The sequence below is a fragment of the Arctopsyche grandis genome, chromosome 12, assembly GCF_051622035.1.
Source record: "Arctopsyche grandis isolate Sample6627 chromosome 12, ASM5162203v2, whole genome shotgun sequence".
NCBI classification, from domain to species: domain Eukaryota; kingdom Metazoa; phylum Arthropoda; class Insecta; order Trichoptera; family Hydropsychidae; genus Arctopsyche; species Arctopsyche grandis.
Window position 1 is genome coordinate 7,644,573 of NC_135366.1, and position 24,534 is coordinate 7,669,106.

General features: G+C 36.2%; 7 protein-coding genes across 11 annotated transcripts in view; 4 read left to right on the forward strand and 3 right to left on the reverse strand.

The window, feature by feature from the left end:
- Positions 1-24,534, forward strand: part of LOC143920219 (queuosine 5'-phosphate N-glycosylase/hydrolase) — a 529,776-nt gene that overhangs the window by 235,264 nt on the left and 269,978 nt on the right. The window lies entirely within an intron of this gene.
- Positions 1-24,534, forward strand: part of LOC143920212 (uncharacterized) — a 262,942-nt gene that overhangs the window by 46,631 nt on the left and 191,777 nt on the right. The gene's annotated exons all lie outside the window — the stretch shown is intronic.
- LOC143920223 (dnaJ homolog subfamily C member 16-like) lies at positions 2,002-6,300 on the reverse strand. Of its 5 annotated transcripts, XR_013261318.1 has the most exons (7): positions 5,874-6,062; positions 5,609-5,800; positions 5,429-5,516; positions 5,196-5,322; positions 4,444-4,651; positions 4,158-4,360; positions 2,010-2,695 (listed from the first exon to the last, which is right to left on the reverse strand). XR_013261318.1 is itself a non-coding variant. In XM_077442995.1 (5 exons), exons 2-5 carry the CDS (start codon positions 5,786-5,788, stop codon positions 2,491-2,493), a joined length of 600 nt encoding a protein of 199 aa, XP_077299121.1. In that variant the 5' UTR covers positions 5,789-5,800; positions 5,874-6,062; the 3' UTR covers positions 2,002-2,490. The 5 variants fall into 5 exon arrangements, 3 of the variants coding, with proteins under 3 accessions (XP_077299121.1, XP_077299122.1, XP_077299120.1); XR_013261317.1 differs by lacking the exon at positions 5,874-6,062 and having other exon boundaries at positions 5,609-5,806; XM_077442995.1 differs by lacking the exons at positions 4,158-4,360; positions 4,444-4,651 and having other exon boundaries at positions 2,002-2,695.
- Positions 7,616-24,534, forward strand: part of LOC143920234 (uncharacterized) — a 60,507-nt gene continuing 43,588 nt past the window's right edge. The window contains exon 1 of the mRNA XM_077443015.1: positions 7,616-7,799. Coding sequence (XP_077299141.1) covers positions 7,704-7,799 — 96 coding nt within the window. The 5' untranslated portion in view covers positions 7,616-7,703. The remainder of the gene's footprint in view (positions 7,800-24,534) is intronic.
- beag (IC cytokine homolog beag) lies at positions 9,314-16,717 on the forward strand. The gene is made up of 10 exons (XM_077442977.1): positions 9,314-9,669; positions 13,224-14,034; positions 14,109-14,376; positions 14,762-14,938; positions 15,033-15,097; positions 15,168-15,420; positions 15,498-15,690; positions 15,782-15,958; positions 16,040-16,209; positions 16,285-16,717. The coding sequence occupies exons 2-10, from the start codon at positions 13,856-13,858 to the stop codon at positions 16,363-16,365; spliced, it is 1,563 nt and encodes a 520-aa protein (XP_077299103.1). The 5' UTR covers positions 9,314-9,669; positions 13,224-13,855; the 3' UTR covers positions 16,366-16,717.
- On the reverse strand, positions 16,333-19,708 carry LOC143920230 (NPC intracellular cholesterol transporter 2-like). Its single transcript, XM_077443008.1, has 4 exons — positions 17,558-19,708; positions 17,323-17,430; positions 17,072-17,244; positions 16,333-16,798 (listed from the first exon to the last, which is right to left on the reverse strand). Exons 1-4 carry the CDS (start codon positions 17,637-17,639, stop codon positions 16,709-16,711), a joined length of 453 nt encoding a protein of 150 aa, XP_077299134.1. The 5' UTR covers positions 17,640-19,708; the 3' UTR covers positions 16,333-16,708.
- LOC143920229 (NPC intracellular cholesterol transporter 2-like) lies at positions 20,820-21,813 on the reverse strand. The gene is made up of 4 exons (XM_077443007.1): positions 21,624-21,813; positions 21,444-21,551; positions 21,065-21,240; positions 20,820-20,966 (listed from the first exon to the last, which is right to left on the reverse strand). The coding sequence occupies exons 1-4, from the start codon at positions 21,703-21,705 to the stop codon at positions 20,865-20,867; spliced, it is 468 nt and encodes a 155-aa protein (XP_077299133.1). The 5' UTR covers positions 21,706-21,813; the 3' UTR covers positions 20,820-20,864.

A 24,534-nucleotide genomic window follows, 5' to 3' on the forward strand; every position in this document is an offset into this window, starting at 1 on the left:
TTACGCTCTGTTGGCTACTATTAAAGAATTTCTCTCATCCACTAAACCGCTATTGTCATTCTAATATCTTCACTCGCTCTACCATGTTTTTACATGTACGGTAGTTTTGTCTTCCATCTGCATTTTAGCGTATTTTATATTCTATCATGTCGCTACATGTGTATCTATAAACACTACGATCTAGCGATGCGTTGCAATTATTTTATGAAGATAGATTTCCAATTACAGCAACCTTAAAACTGCGTCTGGACATATATGTGCCTTCCTCACTAAAATGCAACTCATTAAGTGGCCACTTTCTTGAAACGTGTTACAAATATAATACAATATATCAAGAAGTGAATTGTTATTCAAAAAGTTCATTGAAGTATAGCGGGCTAATCGTAGTCTCTTTAAGACTTTGTCTAAAAAGATAAAGAAATAGATTTGGCGTTGGTCAAAAAACTTCAAACTGACTACAAAAATGCCTGGAAAGTATGTGTGCCTGCTATGGAAGGCCACAATTTATAACTTGGGATCATCAAGTTCGCATAATATCTCAGAGTGGAGGTCAGTGCCTCCTGAAGATTTATGTATTTGTGTATGTTCAGATGCTTATTATCCAGATTTAATATGGATTGAGATGGTATTGATAGTCGAGAAGGGAAAATATCGCTCTTACTGGGAAAGATGGACCACATACTTTCTTGATGATCATTTTTAAACTACCCACATGAAAATACGTTTTTCGTCTTCATTTTTCGAAACTTTATACCAGCGGTTCTTGACCAATTGTCCGTTTTTATACAATAGAAGCAGTGGCGTAGCGTGAATTCCAGGCGCCCCCCCGCAAAATATTTTAAGGCGCCCTCTCTCCCCCCCCCCCATATATTCATATTATTTCCTTACAGCAAAATAACTTTTCAAATTAATAATTCATACCTTTTTTACGTAGAAAAACTTTTTTCTGGACTCATTGGCAAACACGACTATTTTGTTAAAATTTAATACTAATCATTGCTAATATTTTAATACGATGTTGTGACATAGTTGACCTTAAGTAATTTTTAATAAGTTTCAACTTGTGAACGAGCGCTCCGTAGTGGCTACAGTTACCAGACGCGTGAGGAAAAGATGATTTAAATGACGAATTTAAATTATAAAAATTACAAATGAAGAGCTTTGCCAAATTATGAACACGTTGATCTTCTTTATTTTTATTTATTTATAAAGGTTTATTTTCTTTTAAGCACGAACGGAAATCAAGTATCTGATCAGGCAATGATTTGTCAAAATCATTGACATATTAGTTGGCTAGAGACATAGCTTCATGATATACATATGTATGTACATATATGTAAATCGTCAGCTGATAATTGTTTTGCAGGAAAGCGAACTTTGAAACAATGTTTAAATAACGTGATACGAACCTTCATTTGCACTTAGGTTAAGTTTAGTGCCGCATTAAAAATTGTTCAAAATTTCTTTTAATGGATCCTGGAATCGTATATCATGACTGATGACTAAGTTCATCGAAATGCTTTTAGATTCAATTTTGGCTTCAACCCTAATATTCTTGAAATTGTTACGAATCCTTCAAATTTATTTCTAAAATTACTGATCTCTCAATATGCATCAGTGCTCAGTCTAATCATAGACTGAGCACTGATATCATCAGCGTTTTTTGATTGAAGGAACTTTGACACAAAGTTGAGAAACCGAAGAATTTTTCAAGAAGCACGAGTAGGAGAATAAATTCGAAACATTCCATTTTCTTTTTTAGTCAATTTTCTTTTGATTGTTCATCATTTCTTTTACTTTTTAAAATTATTTCGGTAAGAAATTTTAAAACATCTGTACATATATGTATATATGTACCTACATATATATCGAAGTACATTGATAGAGTCTATTCTGGACGACCAACAAGCAGTGCATAATCTGTTTAAAGTAACTGATGATGAATTTTCCTTAAAAACTTCCCACCTGTTAATGTTGACAGCTAAAAATTTATAAATTTTTACGTTTTTACGCCTCATATAATTTTATTTTATTGTTTTAACAAAAATATATACAAGAATAAGAGAGAATTGTCAGCTATATGTAAATACAATAAAACGAAATGCAAATAGGTTAAAAAATAGCACAGGTTTTTAAAAAAATTATTGCAAAGAAATTAAAGAACAAATTAAAAAATCTGCAAAAAAGGCACGCCGCTTTGCGGCGCCCCCCCGCATTGCGGGGTCTGCGGGCGCGGTAGTTACGCCACTGAATAGAAGTCTTTAACAATTACATAAATAGTTCTAAGTACGAATCACTTCACAACCATAACAGCAATGAAATGTAAACAAGATTAAGAAAAATGTCTCAATGAAATTAAGTTTCAGGCTTTATAAGGGAAAATGAAAATTCTGAAGTAAAACTATAACGAAAATATACATATTTTATTCATTAAAACGATACTAATTTTTCATATGAGAATTGTGCTATTATAAATTCAAAAATCTTTAATCACTTTTTTTTTTGCACAATATCATAATCTTCTTTTGAAAATAGAGATATTGAAAGTATAACCATAACTATGATTAGCATTGGAAAAATGGAAAAAGTCATTTCATTCAATTTTTGGTTTTCCTGTCTTCTTTGATGACCCTGTCGTTTAGTCTCCCTCTCTTTTAGATGACTTTGGAAAGTTTCACTATAATGTTCTTTTGTCCTAAAAAGAATATTTTTATTCAGTACTAAAACTAATTTTTCTCATATATTTAAAAAATATTTCATTTCAGTAGCAAAAGTATGGAACGGTAATGGCGAACCTTCTTTGAAGAAAATATACCACATGCTATTTAAAAATCATTAACAACTACCAAATTCAGTGGCAATCAACATTTCTAAAAAGTAATTTTTCTTAGCCCGCCACCTTCCTTTCCTCAAAACAGTGGCGTAGCTACCTCATGCAAATCAGGAGAGCCCAGCTTGACAGAGGGTACAAATGTATATATACATTGATACCAGAGAAATGTAATATTAATAGAAGTGGCTTTAGGTGTTTTTTTGTTGTCAAGTGACATTCTGTCCACGGACAGATCTAAATAATTTTAGCATCAGTCGTATTTGACGCTTGGTGCTCGACGTATGTCCCATAAAAACTTCTCTGTTTGTTTATATTACTCGCAAGATGAGCAAGCATCGGTAAAAATTGCACAATACATTCAAAAACACACAATAAACAACATGGAATACATTTTCATAAGTAAATTGATCCGATTGTATTCCGTGCGATGTAGCGTATTTATAGAGACGTACCGCGTAAAATTGACAACAATTATTTATTCGTAAGGGCCCCTCTATTCTTATTACATCTCTCTGCATTGATACACTCAATATAATTTAACACTGTCGAAAATATCAAAAGCAATAAGAAACATGATTCAAGTCATACGCTTTTACGCATTTGATGTTATTTTACGACCCAAAAATATGAAAAGATCCAAGCAACTATGCAGACCATAAAAAGCCATTTGGATTCAAGTGGGATAATTAATCACGTAACGCCATTATTAAAAATAAATATAGCCATAAGACCCACCATAAAATTTTGCAAAACTTAAATTGAGAAAAATGAATTTTTAAATTGGTAAGCTAAGTAAATTTTTTTCTTAGAATTATTATTCCAATAGTCCTATGCAAATATGAATTATTTCATATCACATTTTTAAAAATCGGGTTATAGGGTAGGGTGCGTAAATTTTGCATGAGGAACCAAAATTCTTAACTACGCCAATGCTTCAAAACATTATATAACAAAATACGGTGGCCGTCACTGCATCGAAAGTGACTTGAACGAAAGTCGAAAGATCGAATTTTTTATGACGATGTGTGAAATAGTCCGCTTACCATGCATACATTCTTTTCGATCTTTCGACTTTCGTTCAAGTCACTTTCGATGCAGTGACCCAGACCCATATATACATATGCAGTGGGCCTGGTTTCAACAATTCTTGTTAAATGAAATCTGCGTTTCTACACTTGAATATAATTTGTTATCAATTTTGAATAAGATTAACCCTTTGAATGCTGACCAACGCCAATTGGCATTTTGCCAACAAGTCCATGAGCCGGCAATACGCCGATAGACGTTATATTTTGAGTATGTAAAAAATAAACAAGAATACTACCCGCTAAGCCTTTCCAGATAGCATTGAACATGGCTCGTGTAATCCGTGTCAATGTTTATAAATACTGGTTTACGCTGGAATTTCTGAATTTATAAACAATGCAAAATTTCTCGATGGAAATCCGTAACGGCTGAGTATTTTAGATTGTGGCTTGGCATTTAGATTTTGAGCATTACATTTTAACAACAACGAAGAAGATAGAACTAGTTTTGGAAAAATACATTCATTAAGACTTATTTTGTTTATTTTATATTGTTGCAAGATATATTAGAGAGTCTAAACACACCTTTACAAAACTGGAAATCCTCGGCGGTAGTGTTTGGATTAGCTACAATTTTTATACCTGCTTTTCAAATAATTCTAGTTGGAAATATTGGCGACTTTTTCAGCGTGGCGGGCTTTCAACAGAAATGACGTCAGCACTCACAGTGTTAATAATTTTTTGTTTATTATGGCTACATGCATATGTATGTATTTTTCATATACTCCTAGTACTAAACCAAGTATAAAAACAGAAAGTTTATTTAACGAAAATTGATGTTGAAAAATAGCTGATAATTGTTTAAGTAATTGATCATTCAAACGAATAGAACATTGAGGTTGGGCTGGGTTGGAGAATTGATTTTTCTCAATCACCCACATGGTGTAATTTTGAAGTAGCAATAGTTTTTGGTTTCTAATAATATAATGTGAAATTCATTTAATATTAAAATTTTACTTCTACCATAGGTTCGCCATTGCTGAAACAGAATGCTAGATTCATTACTACATATACATATGTATATTGAATTCCTTTTGTTTCGTATATTTATTATATTTGATATGTATAGTTCTTTACTTCAAAATTACACCATGTGGAGAACTGAAATTGATTTCTTTCAGTTCTCCTTAAACTTTATCTAATCTTAATTATTAATTCCTTTGAACGATCCATTTCATTCCATAACCACCCATTGATAAATCAACGAGGAAAGCACAAGTGTTCTATAATAAATGTATAACATTATAATTGTTTTTTAAACAAAAAATTATACGTACCAACTATCAAAATCATATATTGTGGTTTTACCGTACATCGGAACTTTGTGCCTGTTTGCTCGCGATTTGTGAAATCTTTCTTCTGGTGTATCAGGCCTGTCTGGGGATTTAAAGCCCTGATAAACTCCTGAAAATTAAATTACAATCAAAAGTGGATTATTCCAGCCGAGCCACCACAGGTGTAGGTATTCACAACATAAATCATTTGAGAATAAAAATTAAATAAACTAAACCTTTATCATACAATTTTTTCATATTAATATTTCCAAGAACTTCGTAAGCTTCATTCACATCTCTGAACTTCTTGATTGCTTCGAAATCCTATATTATATATAAAAAAAAACGTTGCTTTTTACAAAACTAATTAAGGTCACCAAGCAAACATTGTCAAAATCCTTCAAAAATTTAAATACTTTGTTTTTGTCTGGATGGTACATTTTTGATAATTTATAATATGCTGCTTTAATTTCGGCTTGTGTACTTTTCCGATGAATACCAAGAATAGAATAATGATCTGTAAAAAGAGAACTAGTACTGCTGATACACCGACATAAAACTTGGACAGGAATAAAATTTTTTTTCAACGAATTCATTTCTTTTTATATCTGTAAAGAAAATAGATATACAATAAACCAATTCAAAGAGTGTGCAATAATTAAATCGTATTACTATTATTACTATATTATGTATGTATATAGGGGGAACTGGAGAGATCGATTAAGATATCATTAGACGATCGCATAACCTATATAAACTATCCATTGCATAATAATAAATATAAATATATATTAATATAAAAAGGACGAGGGTAAAATCGTAAGGAGTTCACTCCATGCTAGCTGTCACTAATGACATAAGAATAGCAGTACCAACATAATTTTTACTAGAATGTAAAATTGAATAGAGAACCTTATTTATTGGGTTCGGTGATTACTGGTCACAAATTACTCGTCACAAAGTCACTAAAATCTCTATAACGGAACATCTGGCAGCCGAAAAGTCCATCATACTAACGATAACTATCATAGTAACGAGAACTTGAGTGCCAAATATTGTGTATTCGCGATTTTCATGGCAAAAATTGTTTTTGTGACCACCCCAATGTGACGAATAGTCCAATTACCTATTTATTGATATTAACAGGTTTATAAGTGGGCTATTGTATTATCATAACGTCATGAAGAAATGCGATTGGTTATTGAGGAAGCTTTAAGCTAAAAAAAAATAATTTGACGTGTTCATTTTCAGGGCTGCGTAGTCGTTAAAAAAATAAAAAATGCGACTTTGACTAACATAAATAATTAACCTTTAAGTGAACTCATCAAATATTGAAAAATACAGAAAGGAAAACTTGGACTACTTGTGAATTAGTTATTCAATATTCACATATTGTATAATATTAAATAATTAGTAAAATTATATAGACATCGACTTGCCAATAATTGTAGAAGATGAAGTATGTGTACTGGAGAGGTTCCGGTAAATATTAGAAACTCAATTAAATTTTGCCGAAGCTTTTTATTTTTTGATGATTGTAACTTTGTATAAGTTTTGTAAACCCATGAAATTGTATAACGTGAGTTCAGTGTAGCTGGTTAAACTGAACTCTAATGAACTGCGAAGTTTACTAACGAGTAGTTAAGTAAAACTGAGAAGTCTACTGTGTGAATATTTCAATCTTCGGGTCATCCATGGTCTGGTGTACAGTAATAATACATGTCAGCTGAGGATATATGGCATGCAATACTAGATTTTTTGTGATGAACTCGTGCTGCTTTTGCTCGTAAATATTTGAATAGTTAAATCAAGGGAGCTTTGAGAGTCGTATCTCTGAATATATTTTAATTGTGACAGGTGTATGTTTTGATCTAATTAATCCCTACAACTGAATGCAAATCGGAGTCTACCAACCGATTTTTAGCAACTCCGACTCCACAGACTTTGTACAAGTACATACAGTGATTTCACCCCAATTTTGAAACAACGGGTTTCCAAATTATTTTTCAATAAATTTATTTTTAAAATATAATTTATGTATGTATTTTATTTATTTATTTATTTAAAAAGGCTCACCAACAATGTACATACATTACGCAATATATTCTTTACACTGTGGCGGCTCGCTTATACGACATGGTCGAGTTTGGTTGCCTTCCTGCGAGTGGGGACCAACCCCGCTGGGTTCGGAGAGCCACTACTCACTCTGTCTTCAGCTGTCATATAATAAACACGTGCATTAACATGCCAGTCTCATTCGTTCATCCTCCATACTGGTGACCCCCGACATCGAGCCACGCAGCCTCGATCAATTTCAACATGCCGCTTATGGGAACTAGTCTTATTGTGAAGGTCTTCTTCACCACCAGTCCGCCATGTATTGTAGACAGATTCGTCTGTGTTCGGTATTAATACAACTATATGTTGAATGTGGTATTTATTTGGTAGTAACACGTATACACAAGTATGGTTAATTGTTGGTAAAAGTATGTCGTTCAGCGGTCTCTGGATATGGTAGAGTGTCACTGGCTCGGCATTCAGCTATGTTCAGAAGGTCTCTGGATGCGGCAGTGTGTTGCTGGCTCGGTGTTCGGCTATGTTCGGAAGGTCTCTGGATACGGCAGTGTGTTGCTGGCTCGTCCGGCTGGTTGATCTTCCAAGTCCGCGTAGTGTAGTGGTGGCTGGTCAGGAGCTGTATGTCGACGCTTGCTGCTGTGGGTCGACTCTTGCTGCTGTGGGTCGACTGGCGTTGTTTGGGTTGTACCTCCTTTTATAGTGTTTCTGGAATCGCCTGACCGATGGTGGTGGTTTGTTGATGCGTAAGAAAGGAATGCACTTTTGTCGAGGCGTAGAATTTTCTGGAACGCTTGATGGAAGTGGTTATTGATGCGTGCGAGCATTTAGTTGTTGATGCGTACAAGAGGAATGCACTTTTGTCGAGGCGTAGTATTTTCTGGAATGCTTGGCGCTGTTCCACTCGATGTATTTTGTTGTTGCGGAATATTCTCGAAGGTTTCGATGACGATGACGACGACGAGATTCCTACACGCTCATCCCTGCCTCGCCGAGCCAGGCGGGAAAGCTACCCGCCGCGCCCCCATCGCCATCAACACAGCACGCCGCGGCCCGCGAATGACAATAAACGAGCAGACACGCCTACCTACCTACCTATCGACATGAGTCCAGCCACAACGTCGATGACAGGTGCTTAAAAAAATGGGGGAGCGAATGAGACGGCGATCTTGACAGCTGGATGTGGAGTCATGCGCGATCCAGTACACATAGAACGGTCATCCAGCACCACAAGATTCATCACACACCACCTCAGCACCATCATCATCATCATCATCAAGGCCCCGTCCGTCCCCACGAGCGTCGTCACGCCGAGACGGGCGGTAGCGCTACAACACTTCCACGAGCCACAACGACTCACGGTCCAGCTCGGAGTATCATCAACCACATCGATGCCCCTGCCGCCCCCGCCGCCCCACCAACCGACATCAGCCTCGGAAGAGCGGCGCCGGCGCAGCATCGCATCGGCGCGACCATCGGACCAGCCACCGTCCTGCTCGCGACGTCACCGCCCTCGAATGTACCGACCATTCAGGGCGGTACACCTACACAGCGGATGACCCACGTCAACAATTTTTTTTTCTCCCCACTCAATAATTTTTTTCTCTTTCTTTGTGTAACAATAATTTATTTTCTATTGTAAAATTTGTTTCTTTGTAATTTTGGTATCGCTGATGCTGGGGGGAGAGTGATGTGGCGGCTCGCTTATACGACATGGTCGAGTTTGGTTGCCTTCCTGCGAGTGGGGACCAACCCGGCTGGGTTCGGAGAGCCACTACCACTCTGCCTTTAGCTGTCATATAATAAACACGTGCATTAACATGCCAGTCGTCTCATTCGTTCATCCCCCATTACACATTTATGATTCTGGTATATACATCAATTATAGGTGTGCACAACATTATTTAAGTATATATTACAAATTTGTTTTTAAATGTTAAACAATTAATCTAGAATACAGTAGAACAATTAAGACATATTTGTCGATTACAATAATAATAATAATTTCTTCCTAAACATCATAATGGAATCATTAAAAATATCTATATTACATCGTTCAGAGTTTACTTCATTATAGGTTCGACATAATCTTGCAATAGGTGCAATTAATCCGAGATTAGTGTTACAGACAGGGATATGGAAGGTTTTAGTTAATTTAGGGGAATCTAGGGTATCTAAAGGCGGTCTTCGTGACGAGCCAGAATTTTAAATTACAGAAAACGCAAATATCGGAAGGCAAAGATCGAAAATCGAAAGATCTTAAGTCGAAAGATCAAAAAAAAAGGGTGCATGGTAAACGGTACATACTCACTTAATTTGGGCGAGCAGGATACAACAGGAACAAGAGGAACAGGCTTTTCCGTTTACCATGCACCCTTTTTTTTCATCTTTCGACTAAAGATCTGTAGGAATCTCGTCGTCGTCATCGTCATCGAAACCTTCGAGAATATTCCGCAACAACAAACTACATTCCCGAAACCCAGACGACATGCACCTGTAGTCGTTATATTAAACTCAAGCGGAACGCCCCTACCAGTCGAGTGGAACCAAACCGGTCGAAACACGCCGCCACCATTAAAATACATCGAGCGGAAAGGCGCCAAGCATTCCAGAAAATTCGACGCCTCGACGAAAACAAAATTCCTCTCGTACGCGTCAATAACCACTTCCATCAAGCATTCCAGAAAATTCGACGCCTCGACGAAAACAAAATTCCTCTCGTACGCGTCAATAACCACTTCCATCAAGCATTCCAGAAAATTCGACGCCTCGACGAAAACAAAATTCCTCTCGTACGCGTCAATAACCACTTCCACCAAGCATTCCAGAAACCATATAAAAGGAGGTACAACCCAAACAACGCCAGTCGACCCACAGCAGCAAGCGTCGACACACAGCAGCAGACCAGTCAACATACAGCTCCTGACCAGCCACCACTACACTACGCGGACTTGGAAGATCAACCAGCCGGACGAGCCAGCAACACACTGCCGTATCCAGAGACCTTCCGTACATAGCTGAATGCTGAGCCAGCGACACTCTACCATATCCAGAGACCGCTGAACGACATACTTTTGCCCACAAATACCATACCTTTGTACAACCATAGGCAAACAATAAAACTTTATAAAACTAGCACAACAGTGTTTCGTTAGGCCGGGATACGGTCAACACACATGTAACCCGCCTACATTGGTACTAATCCGACGTGATCTACGCAACCTTCTGATCATCCAACAGCGCTGTCAACACATCGCTACCCCGCCTACATTGGTGACCCCATCTTTGAACCACACAACAGTGTTTCGTTAGGCCGGGATACGGTCAACACATCGTACCCCGCCTACATTGGTGACCCCATCTTAGAACTACGCAGCCTTCATAGCAGTCAACAGCGCAGTCAACACGGCAGCCCACAGTGCAGCCTCCACAACAACCAACAGCCGCCACGACAGCAGTCAACAGCGCAGCCTACATAGCAGCCCACATCGCAGCCTACATAGCAGCCCACATCGCAGCCTACATAGCAGCCCAGATCGCAGCCTACATAGCAGCCCACACCGCAGCCTACATAGCAGCCCACAGCGCAGCCTACAAAGCAGCCAACAAACGCCACGACAAGGCAACAGCCAGAAGCCTTCACGCAACCGCAAGCTTCGAGCAACCACAAGCTTCACGCAACCGCAAGCTTCAAGCAACCGCAGACTTCACGCAACCGCAGCCTTCAACGCAGTCTACAACGCAGCCCTCAACGCAGACTTCAAACGCAGTCCGCTACATGTCCCCACAACTAGTGACCATGTCAAACAACTCCGCAGCTTTCGCCACAACAAGACGCAACCCGGAGACAACAACCAAATGGATCCACTACTGTTGATCCGCCAGCACTGCTCATCACACCTTCGATGAGTCATCACCTCGATGAGCCCATGCAGGACGCCGCAGCCTGCACAACAGCACCGTCCAGACCGACACAAACCTTCACTACCATTGTAACGACCGAAACAGTAACATGGTGTGAAAGTACATATGGACCAGCTACCAACACAACCCGCTGTTGAGTCAACCCACTCCAGCACAACCGGTGAAACAAATCGCCACTGAGCCAACTAGCTCCAACACAACACAGCCGCTGTCGAGACAACTAACTCCAGCACAATCAGCACAACGCCTGCACAACAACATCGTCCAGACCACCAACCTTCACTATCAACGTAGCCTAGACAGAATAAGCAACATGGTAGAAAAGAACAACTCGGACTGGTACGCAAAACGAGACCCGCTGTCGAGACAACCGACTCCAGCACAACCAACGAAGACCAGCACTCAACGCACTTCGCTAACCAACAGTCTCCACACAAATCCCGCTGTCGAGACAACTAACTCCAGCACAACCAACGAAGACCAGCACTCAACGCACTTCGTAAACCAACGTTCTTCACGCAAGATCCGCTGTCGAGACAACTAACTCCAGCACAACCAACGAAGACCAGCACTCAACGCACTTCGTCAACCAACGTTCTTCACGCAAGATCCGCTGTCGAGACAACTAACTCCAGCACAACCAACGAAGACCAGCACTCAACGCACTTCGTCAACCAACGTTCTTCACGCAAGATCCGCTGTCGAGACAACTAACTCCAGCACAACCAACGAAGACCAGCACTCAACGCACTTCGTCAACCAACGTTCTTCACGCAAGACCCGCTGCCGAGACAACTAACTCCAGCACAACCAGCAAAACAGTCACGCGAATGACTCCACGCAGAACACAGCAGCCTGCACAACAGCACCATCCAAGCCATCACAAACCTTCACTACCAACGCAGCTCGCCCAAAATAAGCAACCTGGTAGAGAACAAGACTTGGACCGGCATGCAACACAAGACCCGCTGTCGAGACAACTTTCTCCAGCACAACCGGACAAACAACGACGCCATCGAGTCAATAGACTCCAACACATCAAGATTCCCACAAAATCACACACATCGTTAACACTCACCGGAGAGCCATGTAGGAATCTCGTCGTCGTCATCGTCATCGAAACCTTCGAGAATATTCCGCAACAACAAACTACATTCCCGAAACCCAGACGACATGCACCTGTAGTCGTTATATTAAACTCAAGCGGAACGCCCCTACCAGTCGAGTGGAACCAAACCGGTCGAAACACGCCGCCACCATTAAAATACATCGAGCGGAAAGGCGCCAAGCATTCCAGAAAATTCGACGCCTCGACGAAAACAAAATTCCTCTCGTACGCGTCAATAACCACTTCCATCAAGCATTCCAGAAAATTCGACGCCTCGACGAAAACAAAATTCCTCTCGTACGCGTCAATAACCACTTCCATCAAGCATTCCAGAAAATTCGACGCCTCGACGAAAACAAAATTCCTCTCGTACGCGTCAATAACCACTTCCACCAAGCATTCCAGAAACCATATAAAAGGAGGTACAACCCAAACAACGCCAGTCGACCCACAGCAGCAAGCGTCGACACACAGCAGCAGACCAGTCAACATACAGCTCCTGACCAGCCACCACTACACTACGCGGACTTGGAAGATCAACCAGCCGGACGAGCCAGCAACACACTGCCGTATCCAGAGACCTTCCGTACATAGCTGAATGCTGAGCCAGCGACACTCTACCATATCCAGAGACCGCTGAACGACATACTTTTGCCCACAAATACCATACCTTTGTACAACCATAGGCAAACAATAAAACTTTATAAAACTAGCACAACAGTGTTTCGTTAGGCCGGGATACGGTCAACACACATGTAACCCGCCTACATTGGTACTAATCCGACGTGATCTACGCAACCTTCTGATCATCCAACAGCGCTGTCAACACATCGCTACCCCGCCTACATTGGTGACCCCATCTTTGAACCACACAACAGTGTTTCGTTAGGCCGGGATACGGTCAACACATCGTACCCCGCCTACAGATCTATGGAGGATGAACGAATGAGACGACTGGCATGTTAATGCACGTGTTTATTATATGACAGCTAAAGGCAGAGTGAGTAGTGGCTCTCCGAACCCAGCCGAGTTGGTTCCCACTCGCAGGAAGGCAACCAAACTCGACCATGTCGTATAAGCGAGCTGCCACAGATCTTTCGATTTTCGATCGTTGTCTTCCGATATTTGTGTTTTCTGTAATTTAACATTCTGGCTCGTCACGTAGACCCATCTTAAGGGTATAGAAAGCAATATATGATTTAGGATGTCAGTACTATCAATTTCGTTATTAATTGCTTTGTGGAGGAAAGTTAAATCAAGCAAGGTACGGCACGATTTTAGGGACTGCATTTTAAAAAATTTTAAACGTTGGTCATAGGGACATCTGTATGTATGTATGTACGTATATATACATTTTTTTTTTCGTCCAAGGCACTATTACATGAGATGTTAATGACGCGAGATCGCTTTTTGCGGAATAATCACCGAACCGAACCACATATATTATAACGTTTTAATATATGGTCGTGAATAGAGTAGTTTCGGCCGGGAAGTGGTGTTGACAGCCGTGGTGAAGTGGTGAAGTGGTGAAGTGTCTGATCTTCGCTCGAATTGCGAGATGCCACAAGAAGAGGCGGTGAGCAGCGGGGGTGGGGCGGGGGGCGGAGGAGGAGCCGAGGAATGTCCGGGATCGCAGCGGCTGACGAACGACGACTTCCGTCGACTGCTGATGACGCCGCGAGGAGCGCCTACTCCTGCACACCACCATCACACTGCTACACCCGCTCCCAATACCAGGTTACAAATTATCTGCAATACCCCGACTACAAACAACTCCTACTACATATGTATACATAACTAAATATTTTTAGCACTGCAACTCCATCAGAAACTGAAGACAAAGGTGAATTAAGAAGGAAGAAAAAATCTTTCTATGCTGCTTTAAAAAAACAAGAAGATAATAAACTTGCCGAATTGGCGGAAAAATACCGCGATCGTGCTAGAGAAAGAAGAGACAATGCTAATCCTGATTATACTGCCGAAGATCCCGCCGCGAATACCAGTAACGCGTACAGAGCTGTGGCCCCCGATATTAAGTCAGGATTGGACGCCAAGGAAAGGAGACGTCAAATGATCCAGGTTAATTACTATTTCTTTTTAGTATTTGAAATGCATTTATGCATTGTTTTTTTTATCTCACAAAGTTTTTATTTACTCATTAGAATGAGTAAATAAAAACTTTTTTTTTTTACTCATTTTTCAAACAATTAAAACCTATCCAATAGATTGGATAGGTTTTAATTGTTTGAAAAACAAATGTGCTTACATTTAAAATGTGTTGATGACCAATAATAACAAAAATCTTTTGTGTATATTCAGTACATTGATGGAAAATTTTGATGTGAGAAATTCGCCCCGCTCCTTTTGCTAGTGTTATTAGTGAAACATAATGCGCTATTGTGAGATAAATATAATACATACAATAATTAAAAGTGTATAGTTAATATTTTGAAATCATTTGTAGGAATCCAAATTCTTGGGTGGTGATATGGAACACACTCATTTAGTGAAAGGATTGGATTATGCTCTTTTGCAAAAAGTTAGATCAGAAATTCACACTTGCGAACTGGAACAGGAGCAGCAGTTGGAACAGTTAGCTAACGGTGCTGATAAAGAAAAAGAGAAGAGAGAAAAGGAAGAAGTGAAGATTTTTTTTTGTTTTAGTAAATTTATTGAACAATTTTGCATTGATTTTAAATTTAAATACATATACAAACGTATGTATGTACTTATAGGAAGATGAAATGCAATTCAAAACTACTGTTGGGCGAGATATATACAAGACTTTAGCAGCTTTTCGGTAATTGACGATAATTTCAAATTCAATATTCAGAATTTTTTGTGATTTTTTGATTATTTTTCTCTCTTAGGAGTAAACACGTTGAGAGAAATGAAATGTTTACTCCTGGAAGAATGGCTTACGTTATCGATTTGGAGGATGATGGTGGAGCCGGAGAAACTGATATACCAACAACACTAATACGCAGCCGTGCTGAAATACCAGCTACTACAACCGGTCAACCGACCCTCACAACAAATGATATTGTCATTAATAAACTTGCACAAGTTCTTTCATACTTGAGGCATGGCGCTCGTCATAGCAATAAAAATCGTAAAAACAAGGTTATTTCTTCAAAAAATAAATTTACGCTTTAAAAATTCGACAGCGAAAATGTTTAATAATATGAAATATTTTATAGGATAAAACAAATAAAACTACTAGTACTAAAGTAGTTGACGATTCGATTTACGGTGATATTGGTGATTATGTTCCGTCTCGTGTAGTACCAGAAAAGGGAGACAATCATGACAAAGATAAAAATAGGGGAAGAGATGATAGCGAGAAGAATAAGGGCTATTTCGACAAACCGCTAGAAAGAGAAAGAGAAGAAGGTATTGCTAAATTTTTAATCTCATTTAATATGAGAATGAGCTATGTATGTATTTATGTAGTTGTCTATTGATTTTTTTTTTTAAATTTAAGTCGTGCCATCTGGTACAAGAGTGCGTGCAGCAAATCTTCTCTCTCGGTTAGCTGCGGAACCTGAAGGTTATGCCGAATGCTATCCAGGCTTGCGAGAAATGGATGATGCTATTGAGGACTCCGACGATGAAGCAGACTATACCAAAATGGACATTGGAAATAAAAAAGGACCCATTGGTAAAGAAAATAATAGAATTGTATATTGTACTCTTAATAATGAATGTGGACATAAACTTGAATTTTATGTGAATGTTTTAGGACGTTGGGATTTCGATACACAAGAGGAGTACTCGGCATATATGAATCAAAGGGAAGCCTTGCCGAAAGCTGCGTTCCAATATGGAGTAAAGACAATGGATGGCAGAAAAACTAGGAAAACTAACAAAGAAAAAAACGACAAAGCGGAATTAGATAGGGAATGGCAACAAGTATGTGTCTGTTTTGTGCTTATACGTGTAATTGTTTACAGATTAATTTTCATGATGCTTATTCCAACTTTTTAGATTCAAAACATAATTCAGAAGAGGAAGGTTCCAAAAGATAAGTCGAATGATGAACCAGATTTCAAAGTACCGAAATATTAAATTTTATTACTCGAATGAATAATTCTTTATGAACTATGTATATACCAAATTTAAATCTCAATTACATAGTAAATATAATAGAACAACATTACATAATTTATCTGCATGTATTTCAACAAACAAAATTGACATTTTTATTTATTTCAAGTATATATGTACAGATGTATATGAATATAATTCAATTACAATTATACATATACTGTCCCAGAAAAAAAAATTGTGTTGCTGTGAAAATAATCAATAAAAAAGGAATTATGGTCTTATTGGTTGAGTGGCAGCGGTGGCAGATTAAATTCTCTAGATGTATTGGTTGATATATGTAAAACTAAATTTCATTTGAAAATTATCCTTTTACAACAGCAGCCTTTACTTTAAAGCATGTAACTGGTTTCTTTCCATCTCCTTCCAATTTGAATTCCAATACAAAACTTATCTGCAAAATACAATTTATTAAGTGAATAATAATAACCTACGTTTAAATGTAAAATTCTTGGTTGATGTCCTGTAAATGAAAGTGTCCATGTTGTTGCATATTGATTACATTATCTGTACTGAATAAGTGATAGTTCATCTCTAACACTGGACCTAATGTAGTAGATGATAAATCAAACTCTACTGTTGTTGCATATGTTGTATATACATATGTACGTGATAATACACATAGTGTAATAGAGTAACAATATATTCATGTATGAAGTTTATTTACCTCAGGAAAGCCGGCGATGGGTAAAGTGAATCTATACAGAAGTTTATCTTTTTCCTGGATTGGACATTTTCCATTCACTAAATTTGGACAGGCGTTATCTCCGAGTGGATAAGGAACTGAAACTCCGGCAAGATGTGCTGTTGCTTTTGGTACCAATGTATTGCTGGTGAAAGCTGAAATATAAATTAATCAATACATAGTAATAACACTGATAGTGATTTAATATTCAATCGAAAATGAAGTTTACTCACGTGCTACAAAAGATAGGTACATTTCTGCAGTGGTACCGAGCACAAATTTACAAGGTTCTACATCACAACCCGTTACATTGACGTAAATGGGTGATTGAATTCCTGTACCTACATTCGTATAAATGTTCATAAATATATTTGTGGATAATTTTAAGATATATAATGTTAGCGAATAGCAAAATCATATAAGGGAATAGGTTTTACAAAAATAGTTAAATAATATAGAACATCTTACACGTTTGTACAACAGTTGCCTCCGTAATGGACTGGAACTGAAGTAAAGCGAAGATGATGCACGGCGCTACGAATTTAATCATGTTTGTGGATTTACTTCAACTTTTAGATATTGCTGAATAGTAATATGTCTTCTATGAATATGCGCGTGTATTTATATGTTTTTTTTTATCTAAATACATACACATAATCGACAAATACATACAGGCTGTTCCAATAATCATTTTATAAATACTTTCTGCCAGTGGTGTCACCCCAATTTTGGAACAACGGGTTTCCAAATTTTTTTTCAAAAAATTTGGATTTGAAAAACAGTTCATCTAACATACTTCTTACATTCTTACGTTTCCTCACATTCAAAATTGCACGCATTGCTCTATTCTGCACTTTCTGCAGTTTATCAATACACAAACCACTAAATAGATTGAGCACTGTAGCCCAGTATACAGTATGAGGCCGTACAATACGATTATATATCAATATTTTACTTTTTATACTTAATAAATTTCTTAACCTACAAAGTACACCAACTTTTTTTGCCATTTTTTTAATAATATAATCTGCGTGCACCTTAAAACTTAATTTACAATCCAAATAAATGCCTAAATACTTAATATTTTCTACTACTTCTGCCACTCTCCCATCCATAATCACATCACTCACAACGCTTTTATTATTCATCCACATCATCTTAGTCTTACTTAAGTTCACTTTCAGTCTATTCTCACATAACCAATCACTTAAATACTGTAATTCCCTACATAAAATATCACTCATAACTTGCACATCATCACCTACAATATAAACTAACGTATCATCCGCAAACATATGAACTTTACATATATCAAATACTTTCACCAAATCATTAATATATCAAATAAACAACAGAGGTCCTAATTTAGAACCCTGTGGTACTCCAAATGGAACAATCAAACTTTTAGAAACTCTTTCATTAATTTTTATATTCTGTCTTCTATGATTCAGATAGCATTCAAACCAACTTAATATTTTCCCACCCAATCCTAACTTACTTAATTTCTCTATCAATCTTCTCCTATCTATGGTTTCGAACGCTCTTTTGAAGTCCAAGAATACAGCTGCAACCACTTTATTAGAATCATCTATCACTAACATTCAACTAGAAATGATCAATTGAATGGCCGTTTCAGTTGAATGACGTTCTCTAAAACCCGATTGTTCCTCAAACAATTTTTTTCAATTTTCTTTTTTTTTTTGAAATTGAAGGTTTCTTTCAATTTTTTATTTATTTAATAACTTAATATGCCAAAACCCATGCAATGATATTTCATTGCGTTTAACACTAGTATATATGTATATATAATGCTGCAAATTTGGGTATAACCCAGTATAACTACATTTATATAATAAATATCTACTGCAAATAAAATTAGATTAGATCTTAAGATTATAAATCAATGTAGAACAATCGAACACCTTACATCCAAATCGAATAAACTAACTTAATGAACATAAAGATCGTATCCCTTTGTCACTTTTGTGCTGAATTTACTTTATCTAATATATAATTTCGAAAGAGATTTTGTTTATATTTACATATGCATGTATATATGTAACTGTCGTTGGGAAATTTGTAAAAAGGTAAATTTCTAAGACGATATATTTTCTTTTCGATTCAAATAAATTCGCCCCCCAGCCTCGAGGGGCACCGAAGGCTCCGGGGGCGCAGGCACCAGATTCTGGTATACGTAAAATATCGAAAGAGACTTAGTATATATGTTTGTTTGTTCTTTTTCTTTTCGAAAAAACTTCGTTAAATTTATGATTTGATTGATTTTTTATTTGTTACTTTAACACTGAAGTGGGCGCATTCAAATGACACATGCGCCTGCAGGTACAGGATTGGGGATCTCTGATATACACTCTGTATGTATGTATATGTAATTGTTAAAATATATTTCTAAATTTTCATATTCATCTAATATTATGAATAACTAAATCCATTGATTTTCACATATTGATGCATAGATTTATATGTGTATGTAGTTTCATAGAAATTCTAGAACTTCTATTGTAATGTAGTAGGCGAACTTACAATCTGTGTTATAAGTGTCCTATGAAATCAGGGTTGCCAGATTTCCAAAATCACAGATCGTGACATTCACTACTTCAAACGATCAAAAAGAAAAAAAAATTTTTAAAATTAATGAAGATATTACGCAAAAAATAGTCACTTAATCATCCATAGGAATCACAGTTATTAAAATATATGGGATACAATTACAGGAATTACATTTTGTTTTAAATGCAAAAATTTATACAATCATAAAAATTTGATTAAAAGTTTCGTTTCCTAGCATTTAGCTTGTTTCAAAATATGTTCGCCAGCTTTGCTTGATATAAATAAGTCATTACAATTGCATTAATTCAGCTTCCACGGTTTTTAATAATAATCTGTTTCTCTCCTTTCTCCAGGTTGCACTCATTAGACTAAATATTCTTTCGAAAATTGAAATGGAATGTAAAATTGATCTTTAAAAAATATTGTCCATTTCTCCTTTTTTTTTCTCGTTTGCTTCAGTAAAAATTTGTTAAATAAACAGACATCTTCGTATAGACTACAGAAGGTCAACATTGCAAATAATATTAAATAATTTTGTTAATTCTGCAATTGAAGAAAATTCGATGTTCATGTTTGGTTTAAGGAAATTTGTTTCTTTTGAAGTCAAACCATTACTATTTACATACATTTTTGTACATATACAAATTTGTTAAGTCGGGGATTTCAGAGGCAATGTGGGACTCGGGATTTGTCTGTTGAACTCGGGACAGTTCTGCTCAAATAGGAACATCTGGCAACCCTGGTCCCATGAGATGCACAAATTTGTTCCATAAAGTTTGTGGATCATATCAAACTTATGGACCAAGGTTCAATACTAAGCTTCTTTAACATTGAAATTCAAAAAATATATAGGTACCCTATTTTATCTACTCAAATCGTTTGCAAGATAAGAAGAGGTATGTAAAAAGAAGCCACACTAAAGCTACTTTTCTTAAATATTTGATGATAATGCGAAACTTCTTATATAACTACATACATATATAATACATATGTATGTATGTATAATAGTTACCATAATTCTTTAAATCACAGAGTAGATATATGTATATGAATTACTGAGTGTCACCAAGTATGTAGATATGTATAATATTAATGAAAAATGCACTTAAATTACAATAAAATGAAATGGGTTTTTAACTATATAAAATAAAATATTTTTTTTTATAAATTTATTGTTCATTTTACGTTCAACAGGTTCAAGTATGTTCTAATATATTAAATTGGGTTTTACAACACCAGCCTTAATTTTAAAACATGTTATTGGTATAGCGTTGTCTCCCAGCAATTTGAATTCCAAAGTAAACTTTATCTAAAATATAATGAACAATTGATATTTATAAATTTATTTGTAACATAAGATAAAGGATCTAGGCAATTTATGAAAATGTATTTAAATCATTTATTTACCGTGGGAAAACCATCGATGGGTAAAGCAAATCGATACAAGAGTACTTCTTTTTCATATACTGGACAATATCCATTCAACAAAAATGGACAACCATCATCTCCAATTGGATAAGGAATTGGAATTCCAAATCCAAGATCTGCTGATGCCCTTGGTACTAATGTATCGCTGGTATAAGCTGCAACAAATCATAATACATAGGTAAGTTTTCAATCTGCAATACAGTCTGTCTTTTTTGCATACATATGTACATATAGTGTACAACATCAGTTTGCAAACGTTTAAATTTCCATTGAATAAATTAATTTCACACTGATTGATAACCAACATATATGTAAATTAATCAAATTTATTAAAAAAAATTAATTAAAATCTACTTACGCATTTCGAAAGCTAGTAACATCTCTGCCTCAGAACCGAGATAAAAATTACAAGGTGCATTATCACATCCTGTTATATTTACAAAAATTGGAGGTTTGATTGTTGCACCTAGATTTCAGAGTAAAAAATTCTATTAAAAAAAAAATTAGAAATGAAATACAATGATAAAAAATATCTTACAATTTTGAATAGGAGTTGCTTCTGTACGCGAATAAAAATATACGAGATTCAGTATAATACATGAAGCTATGTATTTAAACATTTTCTATGTATTTATATAATAACTCAAATAATTTTTCAGTCTGAACTCAGTCGAAAACTTGTACGTATCTTATACTTCATCTGCACGCTTATATATGATTTTTTTTATCTAAGATTGATAATAACATCCTGTTCTCATTATTAATCTTTTGGTAATATTATTTTTTTGATAATTTATTATTACTGACAAGTAATTAAATCAGCACATATGAGTCGCCTAGTTCCAAAACCCGGTATCTGCATATTTGGTCAAAACTGAGATAAAAATGTATTCCGATTCTAGGAATATTTTCACACAATACTGTATACTTGAATTCTTTCTAAAACCAATTTAAATGACTAAAAAAAATATTTTAAATCATGTTTTGTTCCAAAGAACGGCAAAAATTCTCTCTGTTTATTCGAATTAACGGCAAAACTACCGACAGCCAATCAGAACACTCTATATGGCAAGATGGCGGCCATTTCGGCCGGTTACCTGGGTGCAACTGTCATTCCGCATTTCCTTCGTAATTGCTGTTATCATGGACGATCTGTCTCGAAGTATTGAAAAAACCAAAGATGGAGATACAAGAAAGAAAACAATCCGAAAGAAATCGTGAGCAAAGGAACGGAATCGCCGTGAAAGGACAACTCGGAAACAAACACCGGCAAAATCGTTATCAAGTCTTAATATTTTATTTAATCTTAAAAATTTTCCAAAAAAGTGAATTGCAAAATAACTAAATCGTATATCTTCCATTAAAATAAAACTTTGTAAATGAAATCCACTAAATAAAGTTGTGGCAGAAAAACTGCGTTTACCAACAAATGAGTGAAATGCTTTTACCGAGTTTTGGAACTAGACGACTCATATGTGGTTTAAATATTTTTTAATAACGTAAATTATAATATATGTAATAATAATCGTTAACTTTTTTGAAAATCCCATTACAAATACAAATTTGGTCTTAGTTCTTCATATCTAGATAGATAATTTAATGTTGTAATTTTTATTATTGATAAAACAACACCTGTTTAAACATCTGTTTTTTTTAACAATCTATTATCAATTAACATGCGTTTATCTAATTCAAAATCTTAACGTATAGATATAATACGTGAATCAAAATGCACACCTGCTGTGTAATGCGTATTATATGTATGTATATATAAAAACAATACGAAATTAATGTACATGACATTGAAATTGATTTTATCGTAAAATTAATGATGCATGCCAAACTCTGACTTATTTATGTAAGAAATATCAACCTACATTATAATTATTTTCAAAAATGAAGGCCATGATTGAAACTGATATACATATGTATATGTGACAGTTCAAGTGTATCTTCCAGTTGTAACATATTTTTTATATTAGTTGGAATATATTCCATCTAGCCTGGTACCAACTAAAGTTATAATTATAGTGTATTTTCAGTTATAATATATTTTAACACGTTATTTCCGTTTGCTTTCGTTCACTGGAATGGTCAAGGAGCACCTGTAGCCGAATGATTCATCTCTGCAACTTCGACAATATGGATTCTCATGAGCCGCTACCACTTGGGACCACCAAATCTGGCATACTATCCCAAAGTACCACAACCTTAGCTGGTTACGTAAATGTTTGGAGTTTTGGATAGAAAGGCTTCCATCATAGACACAGATGAGGCATAGTAAACAAATTTACCGAGATAAAGCAGACCAAACAACGGGGAGGTTAAATGTGCAAGGGAATGAAAAAAGGAAGGAAGGCAAAAATGAGAATGGATCTTCTTACTTGGAAGTTGGAAGCCAGTTAGCTACTGAAAGATTGTACTCTTTAAAAGGGAGACAAGTTTCGAGCGTCAAGCCCCATCCGAGAGTGTGTTTGTCCGCTATGCGAGGCCACAATTTTCAGCCTAGGATCACCAGATTTAGTATATTATCTCCTGGTTTCCTAAATTAGAACCTAGATAGATTTCGGAAAATTTCAGATCCCAGAATCGAAGAGCTTGCATTCAAAAACACTTGAACGACCCCAGGCTAGTATTTGTCTTTCTATGCACTATGTCTCATAAAACCAGCTCATGACCAAAATCTTGACCAGAGAAAGCCTGCTAGTTTTTTAATAAATAACGGATTAAAGCTAATAAAAAGCTTATAAAAATATCTGACTTTGTAATGAATAACTCCCTGTGGAGACTATTTTTAATTTTACAAAACCTGATTTAGGAAATCTACAACACTCACTATATCAGGCCAAAATAAATTTTTAAATGTCAAGAGGTATTTTATTTCTTTTAAATCCATCAGCCTTTCTAATGGTTTTAAGATAAAATTTTAACTCACATTTAAAACAATAGATAACCAATCATTTCAAGTGTTTTTGCATGAAAATTTAGACTTAATTCTTTCATTCCAATATTTTTAAGAATGGAAATTACGCTCATCAATATCGCATAGCGATTTACTTATTGTCACTTTGTTTAATATGCCGTATACAATACACGTCATATTTTAATAGGTTCCGTGATTATTCCGCAAAAAGCAATCTCGCGCAAGTCACTAAAATCTCGATCACGGAAAATCTGGCACCCAAAAACTCCATCAATCGAAAGAGACGCACGCCAAATATTGCGCTAACGAGCACTCGAGTGCCAGCTGTTCCGTGATCGAGATTTTAGTGAATTGCGCGGGATTGCTTTTGGCAGAATAATCTGTTTACCATTTTAATACTGCTGACTGCTAATTTTATTTTGTGAATCGTCTCATTAGAGGCGTATTTTGAAGAAAATAAAATACTTTTTAATTAATTTTAAAGTCAAATAATAACCACAATACAAATGTTTTGAGAAGATACTCC

What these genes read in the sequence shown, in the direction of transcription:
- beag (XM_077442977.1), top strand. Translation starts at nt 13,856, where the DNA reads ATGCCACAAGAAGAGGCGGTGAGCAGCGGGGGTGGGGCGGGGGGCGGA. An exon ending in ACACCCGCTCCCAATACCAG is followed by an intron (nt 14,035 to 14,108) that starts GTTACAAATTAT and finishes AAATATTTTTAG; the next exon opens with CACTGCAACTCCATCAGAAA. An exon ending in AAGACTTTAGCAGCTTTTCG is followed by an intron (nt 15,098 to 15,167) that starts GTAATTGACGAT and finishes TTTCTCTCTTAG; the next exon opens with GAGTAAACACGTTGAGAGAA.
- LOC143920230 (XM_077443008.1), bottom strand. Translation starts at nt 17,639, where the DNA reads ATGATTAAATTCGTAGCGCCGTGCATCATCTTCGCTTTACTTCAGTTC. An exon ending in GGCAACTGTTGTACAAACGT is followed by an intron (nt 17,431 to 17,557) that starts GTAAGATGTTCT and finishes ATACGAATGTAG; the next exon opens with GTACAGGAATTCAATCACCC. An exon ending in CCATCGCCGGCTTTCCTGAG is followed by an intron (nt 16,799 to 17,071) that starts GTAAATAAACTT and finishes TGTATTTTGCAG; the next exon opens with ATAAGTTTTGTATTGGAATT.
- LOC143920229 (XM_077443007.1), bottom strand. Translation starts at nt 21,705, where the DNA reads ATGTTTAAATACATAGCTTCATGTATTATACTGAATCTCGTATATTTT. An exon ending in AGCAACTCCTATTCAAAATT is followed by an intron (nt 21,552 to 21,623) that starts GTAAGATATTTT and finishes TCTGAAATCTAG; the next exon opens with GTGCAACAATCAAACCTCCA. An exon ending in GTTACTAGCTTTCGAAATGC is followed by an intron (nt 21,241 to 21,443) that starts GTAAGTAGATTT and finishes GATTTGTTGCAG; the next exon opens with CTTATACCAGCGATACATTA.
- LOC143920223 (XM_077442995.1), bottom strand. Translation starts at nt 5,788, where the DNA reads ATGAATTCGTTGAAAAAAAATTTTATTCCTGTCCAAGTTTTATGTCGG. An exon ending in ACCATCCAGACAAAAACAAA is followed by an intron (nt 5,517 to 5,608) that starts GTATTTAAATTT and finishes TATATAATATAG; the next exon opens with GATTTCGAAGCAATCAAGAA. An exon ending in ATATATGATTTTGATAGTTG is followed by an intron (nt 2,696 to 5,195) that starts GTACGTATAATT and finishes TATTCTTTTTAG; the next exon opens with GACAAAAGAACATTATAGTG.